The following is a 23,793-nucleotide window of genomic DNA, read 5'->3' on the forward strand; positions in this document are numbered from 1 at the left end:
GACGAAGTGAAAGAGAAAATGAATGAGGAAAAGGAAGAAAAGAAGAAAAAGAGACACAAGGAGAGAATCGTGGAGAAATGGAGGCAGAATGAGAGTGGTTACAGCATGAATTGTGGAGACAGGGCAAAGTGTGACTGGGCTAGTAATATAAAGCTATCACTGACTAATGAGGGGGGTGGAAAAGGAACCAGAACACAGCGGATACCTGCTGGTGAAACAGAGCAGAAGCCGAGACTGAGTTATGCACAGAACAGACTTCAGAGCAAAGAAAAGGGTTGTTATTGGCTGTAGGTTTAAACACTTGTCAGATTATAGCAGCTTGATATTGTGCAGAGCTGATCACTTTTGCCTAACAATATATTTTTTTAAAACAACTGTGTACAATATGAGGATGGCAGCAAGGTATAAATAGACATGCAAGAACAGTAGCAGATGCAATCTCCTACCTTAACTGGGATTCAGAAGATTGAATCACAAAATCCCAAGATCATAAAGATCCAAATCACAGTTGTCATGTCAGATAGTTTGCATATGAGCATTAGTAAGTAATAAAAACAGAACTTGCTGGAAATACTCAGGTGTGACAGCATCTGTGGCGATGGGTCATCTTTTCAGAGAGGAAATATCCAAGGTTCAGAGAGTTCAATGAGGTTAACCACCTCCTGTTCCTTCAAAATGGGGAAATGCTACTGAGAACTATCAGTGCATACAGCCAGTGGGTAGACAACACTCAGTAAACACCTTTACTGTTCAGTGTCAGAATACTATAGTTAACTTGATGAAGATAACTATATCCTGCCTAAAATAACGGCACAGAGGCTTGTGAAAGCCAAAATATTGTGCCTGGCAGAGAAAGATTAATATCAGTGAGACTGATTGGTAAAACACCAGAACTGGTTAATCCCTTTGCCCTTAAAGAAAACAAAAACACTTTAGCACTTCTATATAGCAACTTTCACATCAAAACATCCCAAATTGCTTCACAGCTACTAAGGTACTCTTGAACTGTAATTATTGTCATAAAAATCCACAGCCAAGGAAGGCAACATAAAATAGTCCACAATATGGATTCTGTAGTGGAGTCATCTAGACACCTCTGTCACTCCCCCAGGGCTCCCTTCAGTCTGTGGGATGCAACTTAACCTCTCTCAGCATAGCTGGCTGTGGTGATGGAGCACTTAACCTTTCAAATATTATTCAAACTTCTTGTCATCTGATTAATGTGGTGTTGTGCCAACCTGAAGTTACTCTTCAGTAGAAGTTACAATATGATTTGATCCTTACCTAATGCATTGTTCATATGCTTCAGTTTTTATTTTTGTTTTAGTGATGAGACACTCAACTTTAGAAAATGGGATATTAACAGCAAAACTTGGAACATATTATATTAAAGTTTTGAAACAAAATTGCTGGAGAAAAGCAGGTCTGACAGCATCCTTGGAGAGAAAGCAGGATTTATTTTTCAAGTCCAGTAATCTTTCTCCAGAACTGATCATGAAAGGCTATTAGCCAGACAACCATGGTGGCACATTGGTTAGCACTGCTGCCTCACAGCCCCAGGGACTGTGTTCAAGTCTGGCCTCGGTCAACTGTCTAGGTGGAGTTTGGACATTGGCCCAGTGTCTACACAGGTTCTCAGCAGGTGCTCCAGTTTCCCCCCTTAGTCCAAAAATGTGCAGGTTAGGAGGACTGGCCATGGGTAAATTGCCCCATGTTTTCAGTGATGTGCAGGCTAGGTAGGTTAGCCATGATAAATCTGAGGATAATGCGGTTTGGTCGAAGTGGGATGCTCTTCAAGAGTCAGTGTAGACTCAATGGGCTGAATGGCCTCCATTTACGCTGTAGGGCTGTAGACAAAGAGACTGACGATCAAGGTCAGAAAAGATGAAAGTCTAATAATGGGGACAATGAGTAGATGAAAATGGGTTGGCTGAGCTGAAAATAGCCCATGTCATGACAGGGCCTGGCGTGAGGGGGTGAGGAAAGGACATGGAATGAAATGTTTGTGTTTTAAAATTACTTACTCAATATTGTGTTCTAAAGGCTGCATGGTCCCCAAGCAGGAATGAAATGCTGTTCTTCCAGCAAAGGAAAGCATACCAAACGTGTTCTTCTCTATCCTATCTAGTTGTGACTACTTTCAAGCAGATATGAACTGCACTCCAAAGACTCTTTGTTCAGCAACACTCCCTAGGATATTACGATTAAGTGTATAAGTCCTGCTAAGATTTGCTTTCCCAAAATGCAGCATCTCGCATTTATCTAAATTAACCATCATCTGCCACTCCTCAGCCCATCTGATCAAGATCCTGTTGTAATCTTCGCTGTCCACTACACCAATTTTGTGTCATCTGCAAACTTACTAACTATACCTCTTATGCTCACATCCAAATCATTTACACAAATGATGAAAAGTAGTGGACCCAACACTGATCCTTGTGGCACACCACTGGTCACAGGCTTCCAGTCTGAACAACAACCCTCCACCACCACCCTCTGTCTTCTACCTTCGAGCCAGTTCTGTATTCAATTGGCTAGCTCTCCATGTATTCCATGAGATCTAACCTTGTTAACCAGTCTCACAAGGGGCACCTTGTCAAACGCCTTACTGAAGTCCAAATTGATCACATCTACTGCTCTGCCCTCATCAATCCTCTTTGTTACTTCTTCAAAAAACTCAATCAAGCTCGTGAGATATGATTTCCCACACACAAAGCCATCCCTAATCAGTCCTTGCCTTTCCAAATATATGTACATCCTGTCCCTCAGGATTCCCTCCAACAACTTGCCCACCACTGACAGGCTCACTGGTCTATAGTTCCCTGGCTTGTCCTTACCACCTTTCTTAAACAGTGGCACCACGTTAGCTAACCTCCAGTCTTCCGGCATCTCACCTCTGACCATCGATGATACAAATATCTCAGCAAGAGGCCCAGCAATCACTTCTCTAGCTTCCCACAGAGTTCTAGGGTACACCTTATCAGCTCCTGAGGATTTATCCACTTTTATGCATTTTAAGACATCCAGTACTTCCTCCTCTGTAATATGGACATTTTTCAAGATGTCACCATCTATTTTCCCACATTCTATATCTTCCACGTCCTTCTCCACAGTAAACACTGATGCAAAATATTCATTCAGAATCTTCCCCATCTCCTGCAGCTCCACTTTGCCTTACTGATCTTTGAGGGGCCGTTTTCTCTCCCTAGTTACCCTTTTGTCCTTAATATTTTGTAAAATCCCTTTGGATTCTCCTTAACCCTATTTGCCAAAGCTATCTCATGTCCCCTTTTTGCCCTCCTGATTTCCCTCTTAAGTGTACTCCTACTGCCTTCATACTCTTCTGAGGATTCACTCAATACATCATGTCTATACCTGACATATGCTTCCTTCTTTTTCATAGCCAAACCCAAATATAATTGAATTCATAGAACTTTAATCAGTAATCTTCGCACAGTCAGGAAGGAGAGATCAGATTGGAGTGAGATACAGCCTGAGAAAGGGTATAGTTTGGAGACTTTGGAGGCTGCATGAGAGTAGAACTGGCAAATCTTTCTTTTCATTTTCTATTTTAAAAGCTTAGAATTCAGTAGTCTAGTTAAAGGTTAGTAAGATAGCTGACTTGACTGATTGAGGGACAGTTATCAGCCTTTCACCCTGATAAAGCCTCAATGGTTGTTGATTACTATTGAAGCTTAACTAGTGAGAGTCAGCTCAGGCTCACCGCAGCTCTATGTAAGAGAGGCCCTGCTGAAAGTGCACAACCAGTAAGCTTCGCAAAGCCAGGAAGGAAAGATGAGATCCAGAGTGAGACACAACTTGAGTGAGTAATTACTTCAGGGACTTTGGTGCAGTGGGGGAAGAGATGCATTCTGGTTCTTTTGTTTTGGGAGGTGTTTTCCAACAGAATAAATTAAAGCCCAGGATTATGGGCCAAGCACCAAAAGTGACATCACAGGAAAATGCAAGTTCTTTGATCAGTGATACCTACTAATTTGATTATCAATTATTGGTTGCTTTCACAGTAGGGATAGTATAGTCAAGGGAATAGACCCTGATATCTGTGGGCATTGAAGGCTGTGTTGTCTGTCTTGTGCCTGGGCTCAGGATATCACATCTGGGCCACAGAGGAATTTGGAATAGGAAAGGAATGATCCGGTTGTGCTGGTCCACATGGATACCAACAATATAGACGTAAAGAGGTTTTTCGGGAATATGTTCAGCTCGGGAGTAAATTGAAAAGAGAACCAAAAAGGTAATAATCTTGGGATAACCAGCTGAGCCACGAGCTAAGTCACACAGGGTAAACAAGATTACATAGGTAAACGCGTGGCTCAAAGATTGATGTGGAAGCAACAGGATTAAATTCATGGACCACTGGCACAAAGTATTAGCAAAGGAGGCCATTGTTGTGTTGTATGGGTTCCACCTGAGACATGCTGGGACCACAGTTCTGGCAAATTGCATAACTGGAGTGGTGGATAGGCTTTAAACTAAATAGTAGGGAGATGGGTTCAGTTGTATGGAAAATTATGAAAAAAGTTGAAGAGGAGGAGGGGGGGTACTCAGCAGAGGTCATTCAAGTTTCCAGAATAAATAATAAAACAGAATATGGGGAGGGTCAGGAATCTAACTTCAGGCACAGCAAATAAGGGGACAACTTAGAGATGGGTGGGGGTGACCAATGCAGGCCTGAGGGTGTTGTACTTTACGAAACAAGATAAATGAGCTTGTAGTGCAGATTTAAACTCACAGGCATGAGGTTGTGGATATCACAGAGGTGTGACTGCAAAGGATTCGGAGCTGGGAATTAGATATCCAAGAATTTGCGTCCTTTTGAAAGGACTGGCAGATCGACAGAGGTAGGGCGCTTGCTTTGTCAGTAAGAAATGAAATCAAGTAGATAGCAACAAGTGATATAGAACTGGAAGGCAGAGAATCTGTATGGTTAGAGTTGAGGTATCGCAAAGGAAAGAAGACCCTGATGGGTGTTGTATATAGGCTTTCTAATAGAGTAAGGATGTGGGAAAGAAAATAAATCAGGAGATAGGAAAGGCACTACTACAATGATAATGGGGGACTTCCAATGGGTGGCACGGTGGCACAGTGGTTAGCACTGCTGCCTCACAGCGCCAGCGACCCGGGTTCAACTCCTGCCTCAGGCGACTGACTGTGTGGAGTTTGCACAGTCTCCCCGTGTCTGCGTGGGTTTCCTCCGGATGCTTCGGTTCCCTCCCACAGTCCAAAGATGTGCTGGTCAGGTGAATTGGCCATGCTAAATTGTCCGTAGTGTTAGGTAAGGGGTAAATGCAGGGGAATGGATGGTTTGCGCTTCGGTGAGTCGGTGTGGACTTGTTGGGCCGACGGGCCTGTTTCCACACTGTAATGTAATCTAAATCTAATTACTGTGACACATGCAGGTGGACTGAGAAAATCAGACTGGCAGCCAATCCCAGGAGAAGGAATTTGTGGAACGTCTGCAACATGTTTTTTTTGAGCAGCTTGTGGTACACCTCACTTGGGAACAGGCAATTCTGGATGTGGTCATGTGAAATGAGGCTGACTTGACCACAGAGCCTAAAAGTGAAGGAACCCCACATTCGCCCTACAGTTTGAGAGGAAGAGGTTGGGTTAAGATGTAAAGATGTTACAACTGAATAAACATAACTCCAAAGACATGAGAGAGAAACTGGCCAGAGATAATTGGAAGGGGAGCCGAGCAAAGAAGATAGAAGAACAGCAACGACAGAGTACCTACAGATAATTCAGGAGGAACAACAGAAATTCATCTCAAGGAAGAAGAAACATATTGAGGGGAAGATGAATCAAAGGAAGTCAGGGACAGCGTAAAAACAAAAGAGAAATGTGGTGAAGGTGAGTGGAAAACTAGAGGATTGGGAAGCCTTTAAAAATCAGCAGAGGATTACAAAAAATGCAATAAAGAGGAGAGAGGATGAGGTTTGAGGCTAAGCTAGCTTGCAATGTAAAAGAAAACTGCAAGAGTCTTTTTTTAGATTTACAAAAGGTAAAGAGGCAAGAGTAGACATTGGACCACTGGAAAATGAGGCTGGAGATGTAATAATGCGGATCAAAGAAATGGGAGAGGAATTGAATTCTAACTTTGCATTAGTGTTTATGGTCTGGATGAACTACACACCAGAGTTCTGAAGGAGATAGCTGATGAGATTGTGGATACGATGGTGGTGATCTTACAGGAATCACTGGAGTCAGGAAGGGTCTCAGAGGACTGGAAAATGGCTCTTGGAACACTCTCATTTGAGAAGAGAGGGAGGCAGAAGACAGCCAGAGAGCCTGACCTCAGTCATTGCTAAGATTTCAGAGTCCATTATTAAGGATGAGATAGCAGGATACTTGGAAATGCATGGTAACTAGAGTTGAGTCAGCATAGCTTCATCAAGGGGAGGTTATGCCTGACAAATCTATTCAAATTCTTCAAGGAGGAAACGAGCAAGATAGACAAACGAGAGTCAGTGGATTTCCAGAAGACCTTTGACAATGTACCACACAGGAGGCTGCTAAATAAGACAACAGCCCATGGTGTTAGGCCAAGGTAATGACATGGATAGGATAGGGTGACTGGTAGAAGACAGAGTAAGGATAAAGAGATCTTTCTCAGTATGACAGTGGTGACTAGTGGAGATCCACAGGGTTCAGTGTTGGGACAACAGCTATTCATGTTATACATTAATGATCTGGACAAAGGAACTGACAGCATTGTTGCCAAGTTTTCAGATGAGGAAAAAGTGAGGACTGCAGATGCTGGAGATCAGAGCTGAAAAATGTGTTGCTGGAAAAGCGCAGCAGGTCAGGCAGAATTCCTGAAAAGGGCTTATGCCCGAAACGTCGATTCTCCTGCTCCTTTGATGCTGCCTGACCTGCTGTGCTTTTCCAGCAACACATTTTTCAAGTTTTCAAATGACACATAGATAGATGGAGGGACAGATAGTGTTGAGGAGGCGGGAAGGATGCAGAAGTACTTAGACAAGGTAGGAGTCACAGATAACATTGAAAGTGGGAGAGTGAGGGGTTATGCTCTTTGGTAGGAAGAATACAGACACAGACTATTTTCTAAATGGAGAAAGGCTTTGCAAATCTGAAGCAGAAAGAAACTTCAGAATTCTAGCTCAGGATTCTCTAAAGGCTAACATGCAGATTCAGCTGGCAATTAGGAAGGCAAATGTGATATTAATATTCATTTTGAGAGGGCTAGCATACAAAGAGCAGGGATGTACTGTGAAGGGTGTAGAATGCTCTGGATATAGGGCCCAATTTGGAATATTGTATGTAGTTTTGGGCCCTATATCTAAGGAAGGATGTACTGGCCTTGGATGGGGTTAAAAAGAAGGCTTACAAAAATGATTCTGGGGATGAAGGGCTTGTCATATGAGGAGTGGTTGAGGACTCTGGACCTGCACTCAATGGAATTAAGAAGGACGAGAGGGATCTAATTGAAACTTACAGAATACAGAGAGGCCTGGGTAGAGTGGCCATGGAGAAGATGTTTCCACTGGTTAGAGGGACTAGGAGCTGAGGGCACAGCCCCAAAGTGAAGCCATAACCCTTTAGAACTGAGGAGGAATTTCTCCAGCTAGAGAGTTGTAAATCTGTTGCCGCAGAAGGCTATGGAGGCCAGGTCACTGGGTGTAATTAAGACACAAATAGATAGGCTCTTAACTAACGAAGTGATCACAAGTTTCGAGGAGAAGGCAGAAGAGAAACATATCATCCACGATCAAATGGTGGAGTAAACCTGATGGGCTGAATGGCCTAATTCCACTCCGATATCTTATTCTATTAACGCCTATATAGACAATAAAATTAGGTTCAGTTATAAGCAAAATTTTGTGGTGCAGTTCTCCTTGTGAAGAAGTTGGTTTGATTTCTTTCTATTATGGTCCCTGACCAAATTGCAGCAAGCTATGAAATTGGGGTCCTCAAGAGATCAGAATTAATGGAGGAGAGAACAGAGATCTATTTGTGGGACAAGAAGGAGATTACAGAGTCAAGAAGTGCTGAGACCTTGAAAGGATCTGCCCACAAAGAACTGAAGTACTGCTGGACCTGATACACATGCAAGTTAAAAAGCACAGGGGTCATAGGTGAAGTAGACGAGGAGCAACACAGTTTCTAAGACCATGTCACTGAAGCCAGGTGTCATCTTATGTTCATTATGCACTAAGATGTAACAGATTTCTCAGAACTATTTTTTAAATAACTTTCCCCTGAATCAAATGTTAATACATTCAATAGTCACAGTATTGGGGGGCAATGGAGTAAGTTTGAAGGAAGTATTGTAAAAAACAAAACTGCAACCAAAGATCTTCAGGCCACAGTGGAGAAAGAATACCAATTCCATGATTATCATCAGGAAATAATTTGGATTTAAAAGTTAGCTAGCACTAGCCAAGCCAACAGAGACAAACATAGATTCCCCCAAAACAAACTCATTGGGTGCAAAATGTTAACTCTGTATTTCTGTCTCTCTCTCCCCACAGACACTGCCAAATCTGAGTTTCTCCAGTACTTTGTTTTTCTTTCAGGTTTCAAACTTTTTTGAACTTCGAACCTTAGTTGAATGTAGGTGGAGTGACAGTACTCCCAGGGCTTGAGCAGATAACATAAAATGCCAATTCAGGGTGGTGTTGACGGAGGGATCAGTCGTAAAATGTTCAATCCGGGTCTCAGCATCCCGTATCTGCTACTGGAGATTTCTTGGCAACACTATGATGAGTAGAAAATCCTCCAGCCTGACACTTGCTCCAAAAATATCAAGCAGTCATTCATTTTGTTGTTGTTCATGGCATCTTGCTACGTACAGACATGACTGCCCTCCATCCATTCCATCACCATAGCAACAGAAACTGGGCAATAAACATGATCGACATGAAGCACTTTGCAGTGTCTAGATAGAACTCAGAACTGAGAAGGGTCATTCGGACCACTATATTTCTGCAAGCTCCTTGACAGAGATAGTCCCATCTTCCCCGCCCTTTTCACATAGGTCTTCAATTTCTCCTTATTACATATTTATCCAATCCCCTTTTGGAAGCTATCGTTAATCCTAATGCAGGCAATTCATTTCAAATTGCAAATCACTATGCAAAAGTAAAAAAATCTCACTCCACCTTCTGGTCCCTTTGCCAATTATCCGAAATCTGTCTTGTCTGGCTACAGACTCCCTTTCAATTTAAAAGAATTGCTCCCTATTTGTTCCATCAAACCCTAGAAGTAGAAATCCAGACCCAGTCATAACTTTAAGTGATTAGTACAACACTGAATCAGTAAGCTGCCTTTCCAATTGGGGGAAAAAAAACATTATCTTTCCTGGAACTCACAGCTTTGAATACGTTTCACAAGCCGAGTGTTATTCCTAAACTAGAAGTGATAATATGGTCTGCACTTTAAAGATTTTTTACAATGTTGTTGAGCTACTTAACCCAGTCACCTTTCCCCTCAAGTATCTCTCTCTTCTCTGGCCTAGTATTATCCTCCACAGCAGCTGCAAGACTTCTTTCAAGAGCACAATCTTCTTTTTTTTCAAAAAATGCAATTTGCTCAGAATGACAGCTGCACAGTGGCAAACTGCCGTTTATTAGGACTTGCAATGGGATGCAGATCATCATGGGTGAAAAAAATTCTCCTGATTTCCATTACTTCATACAAGAGCTATGCAGGGAATCACTTGGTGTTGGATTGGGTGGTAGATGGAGGGGGGAGGTGATGGGTGGGGGGGGGGGGGGGGGGGAACGTAAAAACAGAGGGGGAGGGGGGAGAGGGAGGGGGTGGGAGAGAATGAAAGACAGAGGCACAGCTGGTAGCAGTGAAACCATCTGCTTGCTATAGCATCTCCCTTTTCTACTGTTCTGGTGACTCACCATACATTTTGCCTTCGTCTGAGAGAATGATTTTCCTCCTCCCACATGGTGGGTAGATGGCCAGGGCTTCCTGGAAACTCTGCTCTATGTCAGGGCTCCAGACTCCTTCTGCATCATTGTCCATCGGCTTATCGGCAGAATCTGTCATCCGCTCCAGATTTTCGGCAGGACTTTCGCTGCCGCTCCAATTGTTGGAATCTATGGCGCCAGTGAATTTCTCCAAGCCTTAAGCCTGGAGCCCAATAAGGAGAAAATCTACAGAGAAAAAAAATACTTCTTAAATTGAGAAAAGCAAGGGCATTTCCTTTCCAGTTGAGTTTCTCACTTCAAATATATATATTATATTCATCAGCATTAAAAAAGACCTCTTCATAGTTTTACTTTTGAGAGAATGTTAAACATTGGATTTACAGAACAGAAACAAACCACTCAGTCCAACTGGCATGTACTGGTGTTTGATTCACACAAGCCTTCTGCCACACTCCTGTATTTAATCTCATCAGCATTTCCTTCTATTCCTTCCTCCCTCGTGTAATTGTCCAACTTTCCTTAAAAGTGCATCAATGTCATTCATTTTAACCAATGGTAAGGGATTCTAAATTCAACATTCTTTGGATAATAGTGTTTCTCCTAAATTGAAGGCCCCTATTGCTAATTGTCTATCCTATTGAACACTTTCATAACCTTAATCTTAAGGGCTGCTGCAGGCCAGACTCTTATTTCTCTACTGGAAAGATCAAGTGATGGTTTCCTTAATCTGGCATAATTCCAGTAAACCTGTATTGCACCTTCTCCATTCTTTTTATTATATGCAGTCAAAAACAAGCAAGGTGCTCCGAATTTCATCCAAGGAAGGACTATAAAAGTTTGACTTTGCTTTTCAACTTTATTCCCCCGAGAAATGAAATCAGAGCTTTGTTTTTCGAAGTAGTCCTATTATTAGCCTTTCGTCATTTCTGGTGATTTGTGTGCCTGCATGCAGAGTTTCCTCTTATCCTCCAGCCCATTTAGATCTTCACATCAAAACCGTGAAAAGAGCAGAGAAGAAAATTCATCGAGATGACCAGGACTCTTGTACCAGCCATCCTGAAAGAGACTACCGCACCCAGGACTCAGCATAGCACATTCCAGGAGGTAATTCAGCCAACCAGTGTGGGCTGCTGGTTCTTTCAAAAGTCTAATCAATTGTCTCATTCTCCTGCTCCCGCCCCATGGTCCCAAAAATGTGTTCCTTTCCAAGTACTAACTTGATTTTCTTTTTTAAATTACTTTTCAAAGTAAAATCTGCTTCCATTAACCTACCAGGAAGTACATCCCAAATCACCAAATATCATTGTGCAAAATAACCTTTGCATTTCTCCCTCAGGTTCCTTTTAGCAAACAGGTAAAAATTGCATTTTCTAGTTACCAAACTCCTGCCAGCAAACTCAGCAAAGGTTAAGAGGACATCAGACAAAATTGCACAAAAGTACAAGACATTTTAATGAATAGATTGAGAAATGATTCTTAACGGATAGGTAGGAAGACATCAGACAGCATAACATAAGATGACTAACAAAATGTGCAAAGGAGAAGGTATAGAAGTACCTTATTGTCAATCAGCATGTCATGAAGACACAGGCCTCTGGAAAAATCTTACAAGGCACATGCTGATTTACATCAAGTGAGAATCAAGACCATTATCAGGACTGGTGTTACCTCTTGTACTAGTTATGATTGTTTAAGTAGTTTCTTTTGTCTAAGTTTTTAAACTTGTGCAGCCTTGGGTGGATTGTAAGGTATCTGCATTATGGTAGACATGTTACTGAAGCAGTAAGGCTCAGGCTGATGAAACCAGAGCCATATGTATTCCACTTTTTACACATTCAAATGGAATGTCCAGGCAGAAGCAGTAGGGTGAGTCGAATCTTCAATTAGCTGTTTAAAAAATGGGAAGCTGATAAATATTCACCACAGTGAAAATTCTGCATGCACAGGGAAACGTCAAAGAAACTTAACTTAATGGTTCACACTCTCTTCAAGAGACGGCATAAACTGAATGGACGGACTAGTTTAGTTTGGGATTATGGTCTGCATGGACTGGTCAGATCGAAGGGTCCGTTTCCATGCTATATGACTGAATGAATGCCTTCTGAGCTGCAGAATTATGATTCAGTGTTTCTATTTTACTGAATTATCTTTAGCACACAAAATCAGGATGATGGGCCAATCTAGCTCAGCTTGTGGCACTCTGTCTTAGAATAGTCGAGGCTGGCAGGTCAATATAGCCTCAAAGTGCATGGCATTGTTAGAAGTTTGGTCATTTTGATGTGACAACAGTTCAGGGTCACACCAGCCCCTTCAAAGGGATAATACTTTGTTCAAGGATAGGAAACAGTTACAGTCCTAAAAATATTCTCCCCTTAATTAACAACATTAAAAACACTTTTGTCTTTAATTCAATTCAAGTTGGTCTGAAATTGCACAAGCCCAGCATGAGTAAAGATAACAGGCTTCTTTCTGTAGATTAAGTCAAGCACTTGATAGGTTAATGACCAATTTTAAGTTAACATGTTTGTATTTTCATCAAATTGCATTATTCATTTCTTTTTTTCGTGGAATTAGATTAGATTAATTATAGAGTGGAAACAGGCCCTTCGGCCCAACAAGTCCACGCCACCCCGCCGAAGAGCAACCCACACAGACCCCTACATTTACCCCTTACCTAACACTATGGGCAATTTAGCATGGCCAATTCACCTGACCTGCACATCTTTGGACCGTGGGAGGAAACCGGAGCACCCGGAGGAAGCCCACGCAGACACGGGGAGAACGTGCAAACTCCACACAGTCAGTCGCCTGAGGCAGGAATTGAAACCGGGTCTCTGGCGCTGTGAGGCAGCAGTGCTAACCACTGTGCCGCCGTGCCACGCACATCTTTAGGATCACTTCAGAAAAAAAGAAATACACTGATTATAAATCACAAAGGCATATCCTGGTGACAAGGTAGGACATACTAAGTATGCTTTTTGCTACCTCCAGGACTGACGACTGCAACACATTCCCGGCCAGCTTCGTATCTTCCACCTTCAAACCTGAGATCATGAAAATTCTCCTGCCAGTATTCTAACGTGCACCAAATCCCATCTACCTGCCATCACTATGCTTGCTGACTCACAGTGGCTCCCAGACTACCACACCATGGCTTGAACATTTTCAGCCTTGTTTACACACCTGTACAGGATATCACCCCTCCCCATTTCCTGACCTCCTACAACTTAACGTGATGTGTGCACCCCTCCAATTCAGACCCCTTCTCTTAGGGACTCTCACTTTTAGCTGCCTGGGCCCTGACACTGGATTTTCCTCCTGAAACCCCTCTCTCCCTTTATAAAATCTTTGGCTATGCTAATAAGTCCTTATGCAGCTTGGTGTCAAATTTGGTGGTGAGTCTCCTATGAAGGAGTTTGGGAGGTTTATTCCATCGAAGGTGCCAATCAAATGCAAGTTTTTGTTCTTTTCTTGAAGCTGACAGATGAAGAAATGCTCATGTTTGCTGGGTCACATCATAATTACAGTGTAGTCAGGAAATCCTTCAGTTTGGTTTAAACTAAATGGAACATCTTCTGCCACCACACTGGCAAAAGAGGACAATACTGCTGATGCCATTATTGTGCGCTTCAAGTCAGGAGCTGGTGCTGATTTTGCCAGTACATGGCCATCGGGCGCCAGTGATGCCTAAGAAACTCTTTATGGCCTTTGCAGTTCTCCTCAATGTACGTGGTGCCCAGCTCTACCATTCTACATTCTAATCTCTCTCCTCCCACTCCCTGCTCGCCACAGCAATGAGAGGGAGGGAGGAATGTACTGAGGAGTCAGGAGCAGCAAGAACAAGTGTGTAGAATGGGTCAGTGAGCTGATCACAATCCCAAAATTTGAGATAATTTAAAATATTTGCGAAACTCTAATTTTATTACTTCTTTGTGATGCAGACACCTCTGTGCAGTATTGCTGGCAGTGACAGGACAAGCACTGCAAATGCACGGATGGAGAGTCTGGCCCTGTAGTTAGAGTGACAATAAACACAGCCTAAACAAGAAAGGATAGATATACACCAGTCGTTGAGAGATGTAGCGTTGTAGCTAGTATCATGTTACATTTGAGTTTCACCACACAGTAATTCTAGATAACATTTAAAGATCAGATGTATAATCCAGCAAACATATAGAATTACGGGACTTAATAAATATTAAGTGAGATCAGCTGCAGTGTCCTCCAGTCAACATAATCTGCTTACAAGCTAAAAATCATGGAATCTTGCAGTGTGTTGTTGTAATATGGGTCTGAAAGAGTAGATGCTACTCGAATGCCATAAGCACCACCACTAAGGTGATTTGATGAGGACGAGTGAAGACAGCAATGAAGGATCTTGAAAGAGTCAGAACAAAGACCAACAGTCTCTGCCATGCAATATATTGTGACCTTGTTACATGTAAATAGTAACAGAGATACAATTAACTTTCTTATTTACTCCAAGCGACTCTTCTATTTAGATCAGAAAGTGTTATCCTCATCCACGCTAGATCACACGGGGCTTTGAGAAAAATGTAGTGAGAAGATATTGCTGACAGCAAGTGCAAACCACAGCAGACATCTGACCCATTTTGCTTGTGCAAGTTCTTACAGAGAGCTGTCAAGGTTAGTCCTTATCCCCAATTTCATCCGCTATTACCATCCTCTTTAAGTACCTACTCATTTGCCTTGTGAAGAAGCTCCAATAGAATCTGCTTCCTCCACCTTTAGCAGGTAACAGCAGTACATTTCAGATTTTAAAATCTGGGAAATGATTAATCTGCTCATTTTTCCTCTAGGCTTTGCCGATTATTTTAAATCAATAACTTTTAGTTATTGATTCACATGTTCTCCATGCTTGTTTTATGAAGATATTCCCCATATTGTTAATTCATCATGTCCATTACATTATTAATTTCTTTAGTAACTGCAGATTTTCTACATGTTCCCCGACACTCCAGGTGGCTGTACCTGATATCACCTTGTACACAAACAAAATTGCACCTTTCGCTACCTCAAAGCACTTTACAGTCAAGGAAGTGTTTCTGAGCTGTAGTCATATCAAAATCAATGATTAACATCAATTCCCTGACTGCCAAAGTAGGATTTGAACCTGTGTCTCTGAATGGCTGGTACCATTATGTTTTCTCGCTCGCAGTGAGCCAAAGGGCCTGTTCCTGTGCTGTACTGTTTTTTGTTCTAGTTACATTGTCACGTGCTACCACACAGCACCTTTATCCAAGTGCTCCATCAAGGTACAAATGGAAGTGTAGTACAGAAATAACTTGTACATAGAATCCTCAGGTTGGTTTAGGGGAATTCAGGGCTGAAACCTCCTACCATAATGTACTTTTTAAAAAATTCACTCATAGGATTTTGGCGTCTCTGGCACAGCCATCATTTATTGCCCATCCCTGATTGCACAGAGGCAGTTGTGGGTCCGGAGTCACATGTAGGCCAGACCAGGTAAGGATGACAGACTTTCTTCCCGAAAGGACAGCAGTGAACCAGATCGGTTTTGCCTGACAAATCAACAATACCTTCATGCTCATCAGTAGACCCCTAATTCCAGATTCTCTACTAAATTCAAATTATGACAGGATTTGAACCCAAGTCCCCAGAACATTACCTGAGTTTCCAGATTAATAATCTGGTGATAATTACCACGAAGCCATTACCTCCTCATTCAAAAGGTGGGGTTTGGAGGGATGGCCGTGGAGCCTACATCTCCAGCCATCTGTTATTTTGGGATACTAGGTTCAAGGCTAGTACATCCATCCATACCTCTCTTCCCTCCACCCCAAACAATTTGAATCCTTGCTGAACAGCAGTTACTGTGCTCTGCAAGGGTCACTACAAGGGGAAGGCTATGCTCAGCAATCAATGTCCCAAAAGCTTTGAATTGTTGTATCATTTGAAACAACATGTGCAACTGATAGAGAAATTCCAGAATCTACTGCGTCTAGTGTTTTCATAGCAGTTAAAATATCATAAAATGCAAATGAAATAGTTAAACATGCATCAGAGTAGAATTAATCAAATGCGCCTGAAAAAAATCTGCTACTCATTTTGATCCTGACTTCACTTTCCGTTCCTTCTCTGCAGAAAATAATTCTGTTCATGCATTGTAAGCTGAAAATCACAGGCAGCAGCTTGTTAAAGCGAGCTAAGACCATACATTCGTTCCACAATGTCTGGACTCAAAAGAACTGTTATCGAGGGCGCTGGGGTGGGGGGGGGGGGTGGCGGAGACGTGGACAGACAAGCCAGGGGAAAGCTCCAAAGTAAGAGAGTTAGAATGCTAATGAGCAGCCTTCAGCAAATTCCTTTTTTTTTGTAACTTGAATGCTGACAGTGCATTTCTGGCTCACAAGCGTTCCATTCCTGCTACTAAAATGCTCCCTCTCAATCCTGCATCATAGCAAAAAGAGCTGAAAACAACAGTAATCACTTTCAGGCGAATATAATGCAGCCATTTGTCTTTTAACAGCACCCTGATGCTAATAATAAGAAAAAACTGTGTTTTTCATCATAAAATATCATGAAGGAGCACATTAATAAAATGTTCCCATTAAGTTTTCTATGCTGTAGTACAGAATCTCCTCACAACTTAAATAGAAACTACATTGTGGTCCACTCAAAGAAGAGAATGAATTATCAGAAGGCAGCAAAGAAGAATAGTCAGAACTCGGAACAAATAACTCACTGTGCTGGAGCCAATTCAATGACTATTATTAGAGAAGAATAAACCTCAAGATGATGAAACTCTAACTTAAAAAAATCAAAATGTGTGTTCTCTTTCCCATCTGTGCATTTACAGTATTCAGGATGGAAGTGTACGGTTTGGACCATGCCTCAAGCTGATGTCAATTCATTGACGAATTGACAACAGCAATCAAGATTCCCTGATCTACCCTTCCTTCAGTTGTGCTTCACAGGTTGGCTGCTCACTTCCAAGTCAAAAAATTTCTGTTCAAATCTTGGCATGTGAACATTCCATCCAGGACGATAATCTCAGTGCAGTCACGATAGAGTGGTGCACTGTTAAAGGTGAGAATTTCAGATGAGATATTAAACTCAGACCCAGTCTTCCCTCTGACTTTGGACTTCAAATTTGCTTAAATTTGTTACTGCTTGAAGTGACAGACGGGAGTTAATACTTATTCCTAAAACAACATTATAACAGACCAATAGTCAGACATTATGGTCAGTTATCCCACTGCTGTTTGCTCAAACAGCACAGCCCCTGAATGATGCAGTAACATTTCTAGTCTATATGTAATAAACTAAATTCCTTCTTGAAAAATACATACAACACCAGCAAGAAACTCTGACCTCAATTTGTCAACTAAAATCAAACTTAAGAAAAGTTTTGAATTTAATAAACGCAATCTGAATATCAATGTGATTGTAATTTAGTGTTTATGATCTTCTTAAAACTGAACTATAAACTTTTAACTATCATCCTCTGATTTTTAATACCCAGAACCTTTCATGGACTAAAATTTGAAATGGAGAAATGATTTACTTAAGATAGCCATTACGGTTATCTGACCAGTCTGAGCCAAGTTTCTCGAACCACCAATAAACGAGACCAATCGCAACGAAGGATATGTAATCAAATGACGAACTAGTATTCAGATTTGTATCTCCTGTTGGTTTTTAAAAAGCCTTTCTGTGAATCTCACATATTGGGATAAAATTTATTTGCAGATATCCAGCTTGGGAAAAACAAAGACAGGAATACATAAAGGAACAGCATTTTCAAACAACAACAAAAAGAATGGTGGATTTATAACAGCAGAACTGGAAGGCTTGTTCTCTTCTCTCCAGGTTTTCCCAGCCTCATGAAGAACAGCACCCAGTAATGATGCAAATTAGAGGAATATCCACTCGCTGAGAACCAAAGGTTATCTACAAACATTGCCAATGGTTTCGATAGGAGATAAATAACCAACTGTGGTATTTATTTAAAAATTAAAGTGCACCTCAAAGACTCCAAGAACTTTTTAAACCACCTATTCTTCATTGTCCTTTCTGTACCAGTCACACTACACTTTTTAAAACTTTATTCTTGTGTTTGTCTGTGTTTGGTACTGCTGCATTTTCTTATTTTCGCTGAGTTAGTAATTAATTTTTCGTTCAAGAAAGCCCAGCAAATGACTCCTTTATTTCACATTACTGCTATGATTTAATTGAAATGTGATACAGCTGTATACTAAAAATAATCAAAAATCTTTGTTGAGGCCAATCAAGAGAGTTAAAAAGAAGGGAGTTGATTCACCCCTCCATTCCTGGTTGAAACAAGAGAAATTAGGGATATACTAAAGTAGTGGTTGTGTTACTGAATTAATAATTCCAAAGTCTGGACAAATGATCCACAGTGGCTGGGAATTTTATATTTAATTACTGAAATGAAACTGGAATAAGAAGCTAGATTCGGTAATGGAGACTATAAAACTATGAAAGCATTGTAGAATCGCTTCTGGTTCACTACTGTCCTTGGGGAAGGAATTCCACTGTCATTACCTGGTGTGACCCAGATGTGACTCCAGATTCATATTAATGTGATTGACATTTAACTGCCCTCGGAAATGGCCTCACAAATCACTAAATTGCATTCAGAAAGGCTGCCACACCTTCTCCAGGGCAATTATAGTATTGAGCAATAACTGCTGGCCTGACCAGGACATGCGAATCTAATGAATTAATATATACTTATAAGATTCACTGAACCCCAACCTGACTTGAGATAACTAGCACAGAATCTTTGAGAAGAACATGAGCTCATACAATTAGATGAAACTGGTACGTTGTGGTGGGGATTTTGTGCATAAATATTGGCATGGACTCTTGATTAGATAAATTTTTGCTATCATGGAGACTGCATCTGAATGGGTCTGATAGGAGGTCTGAAATATAACATCACTGGGGGAATAAAACCAGCTCACTTGTTACTCCTTTCTACTAATACCCTGCACAGTGTGCCATGGTGTGCCATTTACTACCAATCATTTTATACCACAGATTAAGGTGCATTTCAACTATCCAGATCCAGTTCACCCAATTCAAATGTTTTAAGTAGTACACATGAATACTTTGTTGGCATCCTACAGTCAAATTACAACAATTACTTGCATTTACATATCACCTTTTAACACAGTAAGACGTATGAAGGACCTTCATCAGAATGATTATCAAAGAGATTTTGACATCAAATCACATAAGGATAAACTGGGATGGGAGCGGGCTAAGGTATGCTCTAAAGTGATTTGAAATTGATCTGTCGCGGTCCTAATTTTTGCTTGTTAACTTACGATGACTCCCAGTTAAGCAAAACACTTAGTTTAAAATTCCAAACTGTTTTCAAGTCCTTCCATGGTGTCACCTTATCTTTGTCACCTCCTTATCTTTGTAATCTGCTCTAGGATGACAACCTTGCAAGATATCTGTATGTACATTCAATTATGGTCTCGTGAACACCCCTACTTTAACTGTATACTTCACCTCAAGGATATTTCAGAATGGGTAATAAATATTGCCCTTACCAGCAACATTCACCTCCCAAGAAAAAATTCTGAAATTATATTCACGGCCACTTCTTGTTACCTATGGTGTAAGCTTTGGATTTCCTCCCTAAACCCATCTCACCCATTGATGTGAAGCTGCCAGTGTTGGACTGGGTTGGACAAAGTCAAAAATCACATGACACCAGGTTATAGTCCAACACGTTTACTTAAAATCACAAGCCCGTGAAGGGGATACACTCTGAAAGTTTGTAATTTCAAACAAACCTATTGGTCTATAACCTGGTGTCATGTGATTTCTGACTTTGTCTCTCCCACTGCTTCAGTGTTCAAGGTGCTACTTAAAGTTACCTCTTTGACCAAGCTTTTGATCACTTTTCCCAATATTCCTTTCCTTGACCAAGAGTCAAATTTTATTTGATAACACTCTTGCAAGACACCTTGCAACATTTTACAACAAAAGGTGCTGTATAAATGCAAGTTGTTGGTGGTGATATGGAGGCTCATCTGGTTTTATATTAGAGTTTTTTGTTCTGTCAAATAAATAGCACTCTTCAAAAGAGAGATGAAAAAAAGGCCCCATCTGCAAAAGAGTCCCTTCCAGGCAGACAAATGGCTTGCCTTTAGTTGCATGTGTCAGCCTAGAAGAACTACACCTTGAAAAAAATACCAAGTTTCACAATGTCAATTTGAATAAAACATATGCACTGGGATCTCTGCACATTTATAAAGGTACCAGTGAGGAACAATTAGAAGTACCTACTTTACCTAGTGATACAATTCATCTGGATATCTCATGGCCAACATTTGACGCTTGACAACACACTAGAATTATTTCACAGTTGTTTTGCACAGAAAACACAACTCTTCAACATTCAAGGCCTCCACTACACAATACAAGATATACTTCACTATCAGCCAATAAATCCTATTGCAGTTGCCGACGCCTAAAACTTGCAATTCTATATCCTGCTACAGAACAGAAATGGGAATTGATTTTAATTTCAATGCCAAGTCTTTTATCACAAACCGTGCTCCAATTTAAAGTTTATAAATGTACAAGAATTCAGATAACTGAGTGAGTAAAGAATTTAGAAGAATGGCAATTGATTAGCGGCCAATTATATCAAATGCATAACAGAGAAATGGATCATTTGGCACAACTGCTCAATGTGAATTTGTAAATTTAGACATGGTCAACTCCCAAATATGATAAGGTTAAAGACCACTTAATTGATTTGAGTGAAGGTGAATTCTGGTCAGAATATCAGGAAGAGCTGCCCTCTTTCTTTTAGGATAGTGTCATGGGATTTTTAACATCTACTACAAGTAATAAAAGGAATGTCCATATCATAGAATCCCTACAGTGTGGAAGCAGGCCATTCAGCCATCAAGTCCAATCCTCCAAAAAGTATCCCACCCAGACCCACCCTATCCACACTGAGGCATCGTGCTGCCCATCTTATTTAACATCTAACTTGAAGGACAGCACCTCTGACAGTGCATCACCATCTCAGTATTGTAATGTAAATGTCAGCCTAGACTTTATGCTTAACTCTTGGGTGGGACCACAACTCCACAAACAGGAACTGAGTCATGGCTGACAGTATTCAGCTAGACTGAAAGTGCATAGTTTATACTTCTTAACTAAACTTTATAGACTTCAATATGCATCCGGGGTGAAGAGAGCATTTACTTTAATTAAACTGTGTAGTATATATTTTAATAGCCATGCACTTAAGGTAAATGAAGTTGGTGTATCCCATTTGGCCTTTCAAATCACAGTGCAGTCTAACTCAACAGTGACAAATTGATTAGGAGAGTGACCACCAGTCTCAAAATGAGATTAGCAATAGGAGCTGCTTCCCTTTCTGAAGACTCACTTGGAACATAAACACCGGCATAGGCCAAGAAGTCTGAATGGCTTGATTTTCCTGTGCTGAAGAACACTATGTAATTCTCCCACGAGCAGCTGGATGCTAGTAGAATTCCGCTTCTCCACATGACGGAATTAAGAGTCCAGTGTTAAGACTAGCATGAGCCTTTGATCTTCAGCTTGGCTCTCCAAGTACCAAGAGATTCTATTCTGTCACATCCTCACCATGCCCTGCTTTAAAACAGTCAATATTTTCAGCACATTGAAAACTGCAATCAAATATTTTGCTTACCTATTCTAAATTTCAGCTTATTATATTGAAACAAGTACCTGTATGCAGAATCAGTAACATATGCAAGGCAGGTAGCTCCCCTTCCAGTTAAATTAACTGTTAGCAATGAAAGATTTAAACAGATTCGCTGCATCCATCTGTATACTATTTAATTAATTGTCTATTATGTTATTTCTCATCTCGTAATGAGGTCTTACAGTGGCGGAGGCCATTCAGCCCATTCAAAGAACATTAGCTCTTTACAAGAATCTCAGTCAAGGAACAATACAGCACAGAAATAGACTATTAAGCCCATTGAGACTGTGTTGGCACTCTCAAAACAAAATCCAGTTTGCCATACACCCTGTGCTGCTTGCAGGAATCCTTATTACTTCGTAATCGTTCAAAAATCCTTCTCTAAAGTTACTATCCAAAGTGTCGCCATGACCCTCTCAGGCAACATGTTTTCAAACCACAACGTAGTATTACAGATAATAGAGGATGCTCCAGCTAATTGTCTCTCTCTTCCAGGGCCTCCTATGTAACCAACTAGGACTGTGGGTTATAATCACGTGATGGCCATTGGTGAGAGTTTACTCTCCTCAAAAGAATGCTTTACTAGATCCAATATTGCTTGGTATATCCTATAACAAAAGAAACTGAGCATGCACATCACTTCATAGAAGAATCCAACAGATATTTATGACACATGACATTATACACAAACATTTTATTCTTCAGGAACGTGGGGGCCTGGGATAACATTAAGTAAGTTAATGCAACTTTACAGAGGAGGAAATGCTAGCTGTCTTGAAATGCATAAAGTGGATATATCCCCAGGACCTGATCAGGTGTATCCTAGAACTCTGTGGGAAGCTAAGGAAGCGATTGCTGGGCCTCTTACTGAGATCGTTGTATCATCGATTGTCACAGGTGAGGTGCTGAAAGACTGGAGCTTGGCTAACATGGTGCCACTATTTAAGAAAGGTGGTAAGGACAAGCCAGGGAACTATAGACCAGTGAGCCTGATGTCAGTGATGGGCAAGTTGTTTGAGGGAATCATGAGGGACAGGATGTACATGCATTTGAAAAGGCAAGGACTGATTAGGGATAGTCAACATGGCTTTGTGCATGGGAAATCATGTCTCACAAACTTGATTGAGTTTTGTGAAGAAGTAACAAAGAGATTTGATGAGGGCAGAACAGTAGATGTGATCCATATGACTTCAGTAAGGCATTCTACAAGGTTCCCCATGGGAGACTGGTGAGCAAGGTTAGATCTCACGAAATACATGGAGAACTAGCCATTTGGATACAGAACTGGCTCAAAGCTAGAAGACAGAAGGTGGTCGTGGAGGGTTGTTATTCAGACTGGAAGCCTGTGACCAGTGGAGTGCCACAAGGATCGGTGTTGGGTCCACTACTTTTCGTCATTTATATAAATGATTTGGATGCGAGTGTAAGAGGTAGAGTTAGTAAGTTTGCAGATGACACCAAATTTGGAGGTGTAGTGGACAGCGAAGAAGGTTACCTCAGATTACAAAAGGATCTTGACCAGATGGGCCAATGGGCTGAGAAGTGGCAGATGGTGTTTAATTCAGATAAATGCGAGGTGCTGTATTTTGGGAAAGCAAATCTTAGCAGGACTTATGCACTTAATGGTAAGGTCATAGGGAGTGTTGCTGAACAAAGAGACCTTGGAGTGCAGGTTCATAACTCCTTGAAAGTGGAATCACAGGTAGATAGGATAGAGAAGAAAGCGTTTGGTATGCTTTCCTTTATTGGTCAGAGTATTCAGGACAGGAGTTGGGAGGTCATGTTGCAGCTGTACAGGACATTGGTTAGGCCACTGTTGCAAAATTGCGTGCAATTCTGGTCTCCTTCCTATTGGAAAGATGTTGTGAAACTTGAAAGGTTTCAGAAAAGATTTACAAGGGTGTTGCCAGGGTTGGAGTATGTGAGCTATCGGGAGAGGTTGAATTGGCTGGGACTGTTTTCCCTGGAGTGTTGGAGGCTGAGGGGTGACCTTATAGAGGTTTACAAAATCATGAAAGGCATGGATAGGATAAATAGACAAAGTCTTTTTTCCCTGGGGGAAGGAACGAGAGGGAATAGGTTTAGGGTGTTTGGGGAAAGACATAAAAGAGACCTAAGGGACAACTTTTGCACGCA

General features: G+C 41.2%; 1 protein-coding gene across 5 annotated transcripts in view; it reads right to left on the reverse strand.

Annotated features, from left to right (window-relative positions):
• Positions 1-23,793, reverse strand: part of LOC122557727 (transcriptional enhancer factor TEF-1) — a 234,556-nt gene that overhangs the window by 145,476 nt on the left and 65,287 nt on the right. For all 5 annotated transcript variants that reach the window (XM_043705651.2, XM_087996407.1, XM_087996408.1 and 2 more), the window contains exon 2: positions 9,897-10,151. In XM_043705651.2, coding sequence (XP_043561586.1) covers positions 9,897-10,044 — 148 coding nt within the window. In that variant the 5' untranslated portion in view covers positions 10,045-10,151. The remainder of the gene's footprint in view (positions 1-9,896; positions 10,152-23,793) is intronic.

This window comes from Chiloscyllium plagiosum, unplaced genomic scaffold, assembly GCF_037043375.1.
Source record: "Chiloscyllium plagiosum isolate Xiang-an unplaced genomic scaffold, Cpla_swu_hap1 HiC_scaffold_18, whole genome shotgun sequence".
Lineage (NCBI taxonomy): Eukaryota > Metazoa > Chordata > Chondrichthyes > Orectolobiformes > Hemiscylliidae > Chiloscyllium > Chiloscyllium plagiosum.